General features: G+C 40.5%; 2 protein-coding genes across 8 annotated transcripts; one reads left to right on the forward strand and one right to left on the reverse strand.

Annotated features, from left to right (window-relative positions):
• Window positions 1-553: 553 nt before the first annotated feature.
• msmbl (microseminoprotein, beta-like) lies at window positions 554-1,706 on the reverse strand. Its single transcript, XM_028414824.1, has 4 exons — window positions 1,571-1,706; window positions 1,317-1,398; window positions 1,099-1,204; window positions 554-1,009 (listed from the first exon to the last, which is right to left on the reverse strand). Exons 1-4 carry the CDS (start codon window positions 1,571-1,573, stop codon window positions 880-882), a joined length of 321 nt encoding a protein of 106 aa, XP_028270625.1. The 5' UTR covers window positions 1,574-1,706; the 3' UTR covers window positions 554-879.
• A 517-nt stretch (window positions 1,707-2,223) lies between these two features.
• kansl3 (KAT8 regulatory NSL complex subunit 3) lies at window positions 2,224-11,394 on the forward strand. Of its 7 annotated transcripts, none has more exons than XM_028414717.1 (22): window positions 2,224-2,398; window positions 3,124-3,399; window positions 3,555-3,725; window positions 3,831-3,921; window positions 4,046-4,231; window positions 4,323-4,451; window positions 4,580-4,696; window positions 4,782-4,880; window positions 5,079-5,150; window positions 5,263-5,337; window positions 5,465-5,622; window positions 5,704-5,767; window positions 5,873-6,061; window positions 6,404-6,560; window positions 6,928-7,005; window positions 7,217-7,396; window positions 7,639-7,726; window positions 7,952-8,079; window positions 8,471-8,577; window positions 9,037-9,235; window positions 10,037-10,155; window positions 10,612-11,394. In XM_028414717.1, exons 2-22 carry the CDS (start codon window positions 3,188-3,190, stop codon window positions 10,615-10,617), a joined length of 2,625 nt encoding a protein of 874 aa, XP_028270518.1. In that variant the 5' UTR covers window positions 2,224-2,398; window positions 3,124-3,187; the 3' UTR covers window positions 10,618-11,394. The 7 variants fall into 7 exon arrangements, with proteins under 7 accessions (XP_028270518.1, XP_028270519.1, XP_028270520.1 ...); XM_028414718.1 differs by having other exon boundaries at window positions 7,642-7,726; XM_028414719.1 differs by lacking the exon at window positions 6,928-7,005.
• Window positions 11,395-12,244: the final 850 nt, after the last annotated feature.

Consider the following 12,244-nt stretch of genomic DNA (forward strand, 5'->3'; position numbering starts at 1 on the left):
AGGCCGGCCATGTTGTGGGAGAGGAACTGGTCTCTCTGACAGAGAGAGCAACAGACTCCGACTCTCACGATGCACCACTGAGAGACACAGGAAGTCATTCCTGGCTGTCTCAATCAAACTACTGAATTCTGAACTGTAACAGTCACTCAGACACTGTACATTCATACTGGTACATTCATGTCATGCTCTTTACCATGTAAAGGTTTATACAGTAGTAAATATGTTCTTTAAATACAACTTAGAGATTTAAATGCTGTCTAGGTATTTAGATATGTATTATAAATTTCTATTTCATATTTCAATCATCTTTTCTTCTATTTGTCTGTAACAACATACAAATATACATATATATATATATATATATATATATATATATATATATATATATATATATATGTATATATATATATAAACATTAATTCTGAAAGTGTTTTAGATGGTAAAACCTTTGTAAACAGGATAAGTTTAAAATGATAAGTGGGATTTCTGTTGCCTTTCTTCAGCCATGTTGTACCATGCTATTTACCAGCTTATTAATTAAAAATAAATGAAGCACAACTTTTGCTTTGTTTATTAATGGTGTTCAAGGTGAATATGACATTGAAAATAAAATAAAAGGTTCCCCGTGCGGTTTTCTTAATCAAACTTTTTCTATTTATTACAACACATGTAACAGATGATGAAGAATCTGTCTCGTGATGAAGAATCTGCTTTGATCACCGATTGCTAACCACGTTGTTGAGTGAAATTCTTCAACACAGTAGCTTACAGTTTTCTTCCTCAGCAATGCAATTAAATGTTAATTTAATTAAGTGTTAATTCAAGTATTAATCAAAAGTGAAACAAAATGTTGGCTCTTGGCTGGGTGGCTTCTCTTCATTACTTTGCCACTGCACCAAAAATTGGACACAATACTGTGGGGTCGCCCTTCTTGTGCACTTTGTATTCACAGGCCACAGGGTCGAAGACTGACTCACAGTCCTTAGGGAATGATGTTGGGGTGGAATACCTGCAGTCACACAGTAAAGAGAGACAACGAAAGAATGCGTCAAAAGAAAATGTTTTAAATGTATACACTAGAAAAATCTGTGTATTTACCCAGCACAACATCCTTCGCAAGTACAGTCCCAACATTTGCTGTTTCTCCAGTTGGATCCTACAGCATGCCATGTATCATCCACATCATCTTTACAATGAGACATACCTAAGTAGAAAAGAAAATATACGTAACTTATCTCTTCAGTGCAGTTTTAGTGTCTGATTTTATAGCTTTATTTTACTAATATTTTTTTGAATGTGTCACTTTTTTTGTTTACTTGGTTTCACGGTTTTGACGAAGCACTGAGCATTTGTCAGTGGCAGCAGAGCACACAGCAGCACAGCCAGAGCCAAATATCTCTGAGCAAAACACAAAGCACAGAGACTGCAGTTTCAACATTCAGTCACAAAATCCAACAAACTGAATCCAGAAAGGTATCCCAACATGCAAAAGAAAACACTGAAAAGTGAAACTATTTAATAATTAATACACATCATTGCTATTTATTTATTTCCAAGAATCACAACTTACCATTTTGGCAGTCAGACGTGTCAAGTGATTTATTTATTTTAAAGAATAAGAGGATACTATCGACTTGTTGGTAGGGTTCCTTCTTTTAAACAATCTGTGTGCAGGGACTTTGGAGTCAAACATGTGGGGAGAAAGGAGAAAAAGAGGAGTGGTCACTTATTGCCTGGAAAAGGTCAACACCTGAAAAATACATTATGGTGCTATTTTCTTTTTCTTTTGTACAAATTTCAGATTTGTATGTCATCATATGTAAAAGATATCTGTATATGTCCTTACAGAAGAAAGTCGCTCTAACTAGACTACAATTAGAACGGATTCTGTACATTTAGACATGTATATGTGAGTGTTTTTTTGTTTTGTATTGATTTGTTTTATTTTGCATTTCATTTTTTACAAACATGTTATGCTTTTTATCAAAACGTTCTTTGTGAAGCAGTGCTATGTAAGAGGAATATATCTTATTTTAAAGCACTATAACTCTACTTTTATTAACATCGAGCATTTTTGGGGGGTTAATGATCCAGGCCTTCTGAAATCCAGTCCACATTTTGCTACGTCACTCGCTGACGCGCCACAAACTGGGTTGCCAGTTTGGGAAAAAATACGGCCACAACCTCTCTGAGTTTTTAGTGCCAAGAAAAGGGGAGTGTAGACCTGAACCTGGCAACGAATCACACAACAAAAGGAAGCGAGGCTTCTGCGCACTAAATATTAATGTTTTTCTATAATCTTTCGAGATTATAGACAAATAACTAATTCTTTGGTTATTCTCGCCTCGGAGGAAGAGTTACAGTCGTCACTGCAAACATGGAGTAATCAAACAAAAAGGTAAACAACAGAACACCAGCTATGGTGTATGATTAGCTGTTAGCTTGCCATGCTAATGTTAACATGCTAGGCCAGCCCACCCGCTTACATGTTTACAGTTTTAAGAAGCAATAAACCGAATAGAAATAGGGAAATCAGGTTGTACCATATGCACGTTCTAATAATGTGGCGTTAAAAGTTAAGAGCCGGTCAAACGAGGTACTTAAACGACGTTTAGCGAAAAACATTCAGTACGTTCGCAGCAGCCAATGGGTGGAGCTCACTGGCTACAAAGCACCTGCATATTAGATGCTATACGTTTCTGTATAATTAATGTGCTGGATTTCATGACTAAATGCATGGTGGAAAGTACCCAAAGTTTTTAGTGTCTTTAGAGTCTTGCAACTATGAAAATATGACAGGGAAAGATACAAGGACCATATAAAAACACTTCAGCACAGCAACAACAACAACACCACTGCACTCCAATTTTGTAGTTGCAGGAAAACAATTCTATGATCAGGAGTATGGCATCACCAGTCTACATCCTGTTTTAGTGTGTCCTGGAAATAGATCTGCTGAACATTTTTCTGCCAAATATGTTAGTTCTAGTTCTTTAGGACCCATGGATGTATATGTGTATGTTCACAGGCTGTGAACATGTTTTCTGCTTCATTTCTTGGAAGGCAGGCAAATGAATTGATACTTGGATTTGTCTCTCTCATATAAAATCCCTTTCCTGACAGTTTTGTCTGAATCCGTCCATATTGCCGAGGCGTTTCCCGGGACCCTTTTGGGCCCAGGAAGAGGATGCATCGTAGTGGAGATAAGGATTTTCAGACATCAGCACGGAAGATGGGCACGTCCTTGCTTTTCCAGCTGTCAGCACATGAGAGGGAATTGGATTTGGTGTTTCTGGACCACAGCTATGCCAAACCATGGAATGCCCACCCAGATGCTAGCAGTGCTCGGCCAACAAGAACACTGTTTGTTACTCCTCGTCGTCAGCTTGAACCCTTGTCGTGAGTTCCCAAACATTATCTGTAAATGAATCAGATGTCTGGCTGGTTTGGGATTGTTTCTGAGCTTTTGGCAAACTCAAACTTTGTTGATCAGGTTGATCACAGAACAGTTTTTGTGTCTTGGATTAATTTGATCTTATTTTCTTTGTCTGTAGCGATTCTGAGTCTGCAATAGATGTGGAAACCGTCACACCTACACCTGTTCCTTTATATGATAACCACAAAGCTCTAAGTGTGATGAAGGAGTGTGAGCGCCATGTTCTGTTTGCTCGCACTGTTGCCGAGAGCCCTCCGCCCCCTGATGACTGGGAGGAGCATGTAAACAAGTAATCTAACACTTTACTATTATGTTTGACACTTTAATTTATCAAGAATTATAGTGTCTCTGTTGGAGTGCATTGTTTTGAAATAGTTTTCTTATTCTGTTTTAGAACTGGATGGTCTTTGGTTCAAAACAAATTGTTCAACAAAGTCCTCAAAGCACTACAAGCTGAAAGACTAGCCCGCTTAGCCAATGAAAATGTAAGTTGGGTTTATTTTTTCAAATTATAAAAGCTCTACATGGAGGTGACTCAAGCTTTATTCCTTTTTATGTGTTTAAATGCAATCTAACTGATGAATCTTGTTTTGTTCTTGTTTTACTAAGGCTTCCAATGAGCCAATTTTACGAAGGGTAGCTGTAGACAAGTGCGCTAGGAAGGTGCGGCATGCACTGGCTAGTGTGAACTGGGATACAAAACTGACACAGTGGTTACACAACACCATGATTGAATCTTTAAGCCTTGCCATGCTTGCTGCTTACCTGGATGTGCTGCAGACTCTCAAAAGCAAGGTGTGTAACTGAATTGTGTATATTTTCTGTAAAATGTGTGCATAGCCTAGTATTTTTGATTCATTGTCACTCCCTCTTTACATCTGGGAAGCTGCCCACACTGATTGACAGAATGTTGCTGTCATCGGCAAAGAGTGGCTCTCCGAGTTCAGAAGCTCTGTCACTGCTACTAAAAAGACCTTGGGACCCAGCTGTTGGAGTTCTCTCTCAAAATAAACCGGTAAAATATTTTTCATTTTTCATATTCATTTTCAAATAGAAAGCGTTTTTGTGCGATTTTGTATAATAAACTCTCTGTGGTCTGCAATGTATGAACACCACCATTCTTTCTATTCTTAAATATTTCAGAGCAAGCTCCCTGGATCCCCACTTATCCTTATTGCACCATCAAGCCCAACAAATCCGGCCCTCTCTACCTCACGGCGAATGAGATTCTGGCAGTCGCAGCTCTCCTGTTTGGGAAAGGTTTGATGTCTCACTTAATTGCTACAATATTTACGATATCTTTATTATCTGTCTGATAAGTGATTAAAAACCATTTCTATGCCAGGTCATTCCAGTGCACACTCATGTGAACAGTGGGGCCAATATTAGTGTCACCCAGTGTCTAGAGCACATGTTGGGTACTGTCAGGGCCAAAGTCATGGAGGTACAGTGTTTTTATTTGGTACACTTCTGTATGTTGATGCAGTGATTGTGTTAGTTTGTGAAACCTGTGTAGAATTGACTTTCATCTGGCTGGTTGTTATTCATTTGCTCGTTTCTTCACTTCACCATGTCTTTAGAAATGAAACAAGAAAAAAGAGCCTTGTTGAATACAGATTTATGTGCTGTATGTACCCACCAGGTTCACAGTCACTTCCCCCACAAGCCCATCATCCTGGTTGGCTGGAATGCTGGTGCTCTTATTGCTTGTCATGTAAGACTCCTATTTTCAAATTCTAACAATCTAAAAATGAGGCTACATGGTTATTAGCAGTTAATAAATGATTGTCATAGATGTTGATCAATTTAATGCTGTTTATTTTTAGGTATCTCTTATGGAGAATCTCACTGCCGTGGTGTCTCTTGGCTTTCCCTTGCTAACAGTCAATGGGCCAAGAGGGGTAAGAGCTAAAATAATATCTTCCGTTAGTATGCATATTCTTCTTTGTTGATACTTCATTTTATTATTTCTATTAAGAAAATGTTGATTTTTATTTAGTAAATTGTTGATCCTTTGCTGATTTGCAGGATGTGGATGACCCACTGCTAGACATGAAGACCCCACTTTTGTTTGTGGTCGGCCAGAATGCTCTCCAGTCCAGCACAGAAGGCATGGAGGAGTTCAGAGAGAAGCTGAGGGCTGACAACAGCATGGTGGTGGTAGGAGGAGCAGACGACAACCTCAGGTCAGTCACTTCTTAAATGAGTCAGAAAGCATGTGATAGAATTTTAATTTAATTCAGTATTAACACAATTTACCTCCACAGAATTAATTCGGCAAAAATGAAGTCAGAAGGACTGACGCAGACTATGGTGGACCGCTGTATTCAGGTTGGTCCTTGAAATACACACATTATGCAGTTTTTATTGTTGTGCTACTGGAACTGAAATGGAAATGAAATGATGTTTATACTTTGTGTTCTCACCGGTCTTCAGGATGAGATAGCTGACTTCCTGTCAGGTGTCCTTACACGTGCAGAGGGCCATGGTCATGGCTCAGGGGAGATGAGGGACTTGGACACAGAGAAAAAGAAAAGACCTCGACGTGAGCTGCCCTTTGACATGGAGAGAGGACGCCCTTCCTCCCCAGCGCTTAGAGTTCCCATCTCACCGTCAGGTTCCGAGGTTAGAAATGTTTTTTTTAGGGTTTAGCTGAACCACAGATGTCTTTAATGAAGGGTTTTCATTCAGGATAAGCTTCATAGGCATTTGAAATGTATTTGCCCAAGTAAATGAGAGCCTTTTCTTTTGTTACATCTGTGTTTGTTTGTATCATGCAGTGATTTAAGTATGTAAATTTAGAAACTGAATTTTCACAGCAGGTATAATAAATAGGCATTGTTGTCAACCATGTTCCAAACAAAGCTGTCTGTCTCCTCACTCTAAAAGGCTACGCAGTTTGCATATTTGGCGATTGGCACTAATGACTCATTACCTAACAGGTGTTTCTTTTCACTTTGTCCTCAGGATCTGTCTAGTGTCTGTAGCAGTCCGACATTAAGTCCCAAACCCAAGACATCTGGTCTGTCTCCAGCACAGAAGTCCAGTCTAATCACTGCCACGCAGCTCCTCAAGACACACATGCAGTGCTCTGGCACAGTGCTCACTCATAAGCAGGCTCAAGGTCAGTACACCGCCCTCCATTAACTCTGCACTGAAACCATGCTGCGAGCTTTCATGTTCACCCACACGTACACACTGATCCTCAGTCCCTTTACACAGCTTTCCTATGTGCCCCGCTTTGTTTGTTTGAACTTGTCACAGTGTGTCATTCACTGTAACTTCAGGTGAATTTTGCAAAAGCTCTGCAGGCTGAGCAGATGGGGGGTTGGTATGTGAGATAGGAAAATCTCTGTAAATATATTTTCAAGAGATTATCACGTCACGACATCTGATGGGGCAAGATGGAACGTGACTGAAATACTCTCTTCTCCTCTTGTCTCTTCTTTTCCTACAACTTTCCTTTCTGGCTATTTTCTAATTCATTCCAGCTCAGTTTGCTGCTTTTATGAAACAAAACATGCTTGTGAGGAAAAATCTTCCTCCTGGCACCCCTCCTTGTATTTTTGGTAAGTGTCTATCCCTCTACTTTCTTTTCTCTCCTCTGTCCCTTTCACTGTCCTTTCTTTTTTTCTCAACTTCAATTTTGTATGAATGTTGCATAGTACACTGTTGTACACTGTGATAGGGCCATCCAAGGATAAAAAAAAAAGGTTAAAGTTACTCCTGTCGATCGAAGGTCAGTTTGTTTATCTGTGTTTTATGTAATGTGTTATGCAGTTCCAGTGACCAGTGATCAGATGGAGGGTCTGGACAGAGATGAACAGCGGCCCCATGGCAAGAGAAGGCAAACACCTAGTCCCACACCAGGCAAAGTCTCCAAGAGAGCGAAGATCAAGGTCACTATTGTGTCCCAAAGCGAGTCAACAGGGGGCGCCATTAGCCCAGCTGCCCATGAAGGTACAACCCCTGGTTTCCTCACTGGATTACCCATTAGAGACACATGAATATATCTATAGCTCCAATTTGGTACCAAGACTGTCACACATCTCTAGTCTAGTATGTATTTTGTTTGAAAAGTGCCGGGGTTTTGTTGCTTTAGCATGAATAGCGTAAGCAGATAGTGTTTGGGAATTTCTGGAGTGTTTTAGACTTTTCCCTGAGTTATTTGACTTGTTATAACTTCCTCCTGTTCCATACAGCAGGTGTCTCTGGAAAGCCCTTAACAGTGACAGTGGGACAGACTGTGGCTGGTGCTAAGGAGCTGTCTGGACTTCTTACAGGCCAACGGTAAGCAAGGCAGCCCTGCACCAGCACATTGAGGTTAGAGCACTTAAAACCATACAAAACCAACTTACCATGCATACACCCACATCTGCCTCCAACCCTATTGGACAAAAGTGTTTCTGGTGCAGAGGGATTGATGAATGGTGTACTCAGACTTTGGGAGTGATGGCCAACAGCACTTGCTGGGGTAGCTCCTGAGTAGATTGGTGGTTATGTGTGTCACTACAGGTCTGGTAGTGTCTCAGAGGTGTCTGGTGCCCTGTCCCCAGGCTCCAGCTCATTCAACAGCGTGCAGCCTTGCATGGTGTCAGGGTCCTCCCCACCAGTCCAGGTGCAAGCTCCAGCTACTGCACAAGGTATCTCTGTCTTGTCCTGCCTTGCTCGCCTGTTTGCACTCCTAACTGTGCAGCTAAGCCTCAACACACAGTGCAGCTCTGACAGCTTTGCAGAGTGAGATTCAAGTTTTGAACACTGGTTCAGAACCGTGTGTGAGGACAACATATTTTAGCAAACATCATCATTGATCACCTCTTGCGCCATTGTTGTCACTGAACCAAACATTAACCTTTGGTCATGATCGTCATGATGTGCTTGTGTGCATCTCCATTTTAGTTTAGGCCTGTGGGGCAGATTGGAGGGGACAAAAAGCAATTCATAAAAGCATATGTTTTGTGGTAACATTCCTTTGGCAGTAATTCTATTCACATTTCATTGTTTGTCTGATTCATTGTTATTTTGTTTGTGCAGCACCTTCCGCCAGCAGTCTGCTACAAGGCCTAAGTTTCAGTCTTCAGGAGATCGTCACCAAAGCTCCTAGCTTGCCCTCTACAGCAGCCAACACAGGCAGTACCCAGGTACCTCATGTTGACATGGCTACCTTACATAAATGCTTGAAGGTCCATAATAATACCTCTGCTAATTACACTATGTGAAACGATTGATAACAATGTATTTATTATTAAGCAAAACCAAGGTAAACAATTTGTAGTTAGTTGACTAAACTTGAAAACCCCCAGTCTGAGCAGTCTATTGGTGTATTGACGCATTTCAACCTCAGCTTAATTTAGATAATCCTAATGCTCAGTAAACAGTATGATGAAAGCTCATATGCTGGTCTACAAAAAAGGGATTTATTAACGCTGTCTGTATTGGCTAATTTCTTTTTCACCAGTTTTACCAGATGCAAATTGTGTTACAAACATTGACAGATGGGAGTGAAAGAGCCTGTAATTCTTTCCCAATCTGTTCTTGAGCACGAATGGGAGGAAAACTTGAACTTTTTTTGTTTTTGCTTTCTTCTCCTTCACCCGCAGGCGGTTTGTGGGAAGCCCCAGGGTCCGGTTCTGAGCTCTGTCGGAACCAGCAGCAGTACTCTGCTCCGGGCAGTGCCTGTGGTCACCACAGGAGGAGTGGCTAAAACCACCGCCATCCATCAGCTGCTCACCAATGGCGGGCTGGCCAAACTTGCTAGCAGCTTGCCTGGTTTGGCACACATCACCAATCAGACTACTGGTATGTCTCGAACTGCCAAAACACGACGGCCACGTTGAATTCCCAGAGCCAGTTTGTCCTTTGTTTTGGACATAGTTCAGAATGTCTGTAGGCACAGGGAGGATTGCTGCAGTAGAGGAACTCTCTGTCGACTCATGTGGTGATGGTTTACCTGGAAGAGCCTGACTTTTGAGGTTTGCAGTCAGACCGTGCAGCTAATACAGTGTCTGGATCATTGCTTGTTTTGTTTTCATGTTCACAGAGAGCCATAGGGGGGATGTAAGGAGTTTGCTTTCCCATCTAATGTTGGACATATAATGTTTATGTAGAAATTAATGGAAAATAGAGCTGCGTGCAACCTTTTAATTTAAAAAAAATTGGGATTGACTAAAATCCGTAATACCTGGACTGCCTTCTGTGTGTTCTGCTTTGTGTGTTATTCGTCATTAAATGTTTATTTTCTTTGCCTCCTCATTTTATAAACCCTTCCATTAAATCACCTGCTTATTACAAACACGAATGCTGACCGTCTAGAGAGTTGTGTTAAAAGCATGGCATAACACAAACCCTGTTCCTGTTGTTAAAATAAAAACTGGAATCAAACTCATGTTTTCATCGTTTCTGTTTTTGTTACTGTGTGAATCCTCATTATCATCATCTGAAACCCTGCTTTTATTTGGATTTGCTCAAATAACAAACTGTGGAGATCGTTCTGTGATGACTTATCACAACACAATCATGCCAGAGTAAAATGCTCAAGTCCATTTTTATATTTAAGGACTGGCTTGTTATTGCTGAGCCATTCTGTTTGTGTGTTGTCAGGAGGGCAGAAAGCCCCCACTTCTATAACCGTGACCCTTCGAGGAGCTCAGTCCAGCAGAGGGGGACCTCTCACCCATGCTGGTGAGGTTGTGATGCCAGCTCAGACCCATGAAACCAAGGTGTGTCTCATCTGATAGACATGTTTTAGTTGGGGTTTATTTCCTTGCTGTCATAACTTGTTGCCTTTTTTGTTTACCTTTGCCTTACACCACACATCTCCATAAACAGACAATATCGCTTCCTGTACCTTATGAATATCCTCATCCCATTGGCAATTGGCAATTTGCTTGTCTATATGCTGTGATGACTTAAATACCTGCAGTATATTATACTAAGAATATGCCAAGTATTTGTAGTGTAATGTGCATTTTATTTTATATACAAATAGGCTATTGAGGATTTGCCTTGAGAGTGTGTACACACTGACATTATCGAGTGTAAGTGCAGCCTCAATGACAACTGTTTTAACACTAAAAATTCTAAGAATTACAGTGTGTTCGTAGGGTCAAACTGTTTCATATAAATAGGCTTCACTTTTTCTTGATTGTTAATTATGTTTTACTGTCCTCTTACAGCAGTGAAAACCTCATCTTCCTAAATCCATGTGGTGACACACCTGGTGTGAGATGGTACTGTGCCAGAGGCATCTGAGCCAGAGTCTGCTGATGAGACACGCCACTCCATAGCACGCAGAAACCCTGCGTCGCAGCCCCTCAGTGGACCCCCTTCTGTGGAGATGGTGGGAAAAGGCCAGACAGTCACTGTCTGCTCAGGCTGAGTCTCTACAATGCTCTCTGTTTGGAAGCGCTCTCCTGATGCCACAGCAATGGTTCTTATGGTCAGTGAACCTGCATCTAAGCATTGTTGATCATAGGTCTGGTTTGTGTGTTTTAGTTGTGATGTCAGCTTGTGTAGAGCATTTGGTTGTGAAAACCTAGTAGTTCTGAATATTATCAAATGACTATACTCATCATATAATTAAATTCATACCCTTACAGCAAGTCATAATTATGTAATTTGTGCAGTTTTTTTTCACCATGACCTCACCATCATATCCTAAAACTAATTTCAGCCTGGCTGGTTCTAATCATGTGACATAGTATATTGTTAAAAATGTCTCTTCCAACACATTACCATGGATAGGGCTTTTGTTTATTTCCCCTAGGTTGTTCAGATAATGATTATGATGGTTATCTTTTAATGACTTTTTCTCTATGAGCTCTGCAGGTTTGCTGTTGACAGAATGTCAGAATTTTGGTCATAATTTGTAAATTATTCAGAAATTATAGTGTAACAACAACAAAAAAGGGGCTTGCTATGTCAAAGTGGCCCTCTGATGTCTCACCCACCTGCCCTGTGTCATCGCGTCCTCGTTTATGGACTTTCTGTTTGAAATAAACAAATTTGTCTGAATAAACTTGCTCAGCTTTTTGCTAATGTAAACATTTGGTCTCATGTTATAACATTGAGCAAACTGAGAAACCCCTGTTCTTCAAAATATTATGATGCAGAACCCTCTCACGCGTGACGGTTATACTGCAGTGTTTACAGCAGTAGTGTAAACAGCCCACTCATCGCAGCAGACATCCTGTCTGAAATTCCACACAACGGCAGCGGTTAGATAAGATAAAGATAGGAGTGTGTCTCTTCATTCTTATATAAGCATTTGGATGTAATCGGCAGGGACAGGGCAGCTGATGCCAGACAGACAGAGAGCTGCTGGCATTTCCTCCCATCATCAGCACCAGCAGATATGCACAAAATGCATCTCTCCATTGAATCTCCTGCTGAGTTCAGTGTTATTGTTTAGAAATTAGTTTGATATTTGTGGGAGGAAAATTTCAGCTTAGATCAGAGATGGGATAGTGTGATAATTTTGTTTGCTATTTATCTTCAGTAAGAGCCTAACAGTAGGAACTGAAGCCTACAACAATAATGGGCCAAAAAAGTGCAAAAGAAAATCACCAGCACTGGAAAAACTAAAGAAAGTTTCATTCATTCACTGTATGTGATTCATAACTGTTGTCTTCACTTCGCCTCCCGTGGCTTTCATTAATGAAACAACAGAGCATCTTGCCAAAAAATAATATTATGATGTAGCTTTTATGTACAACTTATTTCATATTACTAATTTAACCATGCAGTGTAATCAACAGTTTTTGTTCTATTTATATTTGTCCTTATTGTAAGGAGCCCTTTACCTCAGTT

The sequence above is a fragment of the Parambassis ranga genome, chromosome 9 (genome assembly GCF_900634625.1).
Source record: "Parambassis ranga chromosome 9, fParRan2.1, whole genome shotgun sequence".
In the NCBI taxonomy this organism is placed as follows: Eukaryota; Metazoa; Chordata; class Actinopteri; family Ambassidae; genus Parambassis; species Parambassis ranga.

Bases quoted from the DNA above. Each gene is read 5' to 3' on its own strand.
- kansl3 (XM_028414717.1), top strand. From the start codon at position 3,188: ATGCATCGTAGTGGAGATAAGGATTTTCAGACATCAGCACGGAAGATG. The intron at 4,697-4,781 runs GTTTGATGTCTC...TTTCTATGCCAG, and splicing joins AGCTCTCCTGTTTGGGAAAG to GTCATTCCAGTGCACACTCA. The intron at 8,080-8,470 runs GTATCTCTGTCT...TTGTTTGTGCAG, and splicing joins AGCTCCAGCTACTGCACAAG to CACCTTCCGCCAGCAGTCTG.
- msmbl (XM_028414824.1), bottom strand. The intron at 1,205-1,316 runs GTAAACAAAAAA...TTTTCTACTTAG, and splicing joins CGTCAAAACCGTGAAACCAA to GTATGTCTCATTGTAAAGAT. The intron at 1,010-1,098 runs GTAAATACACAG...GTGTGACTGCAG, and splicing joins TGCGAAGGATGTTGTGCTGG to GTATTCCACCCCAACATCAT.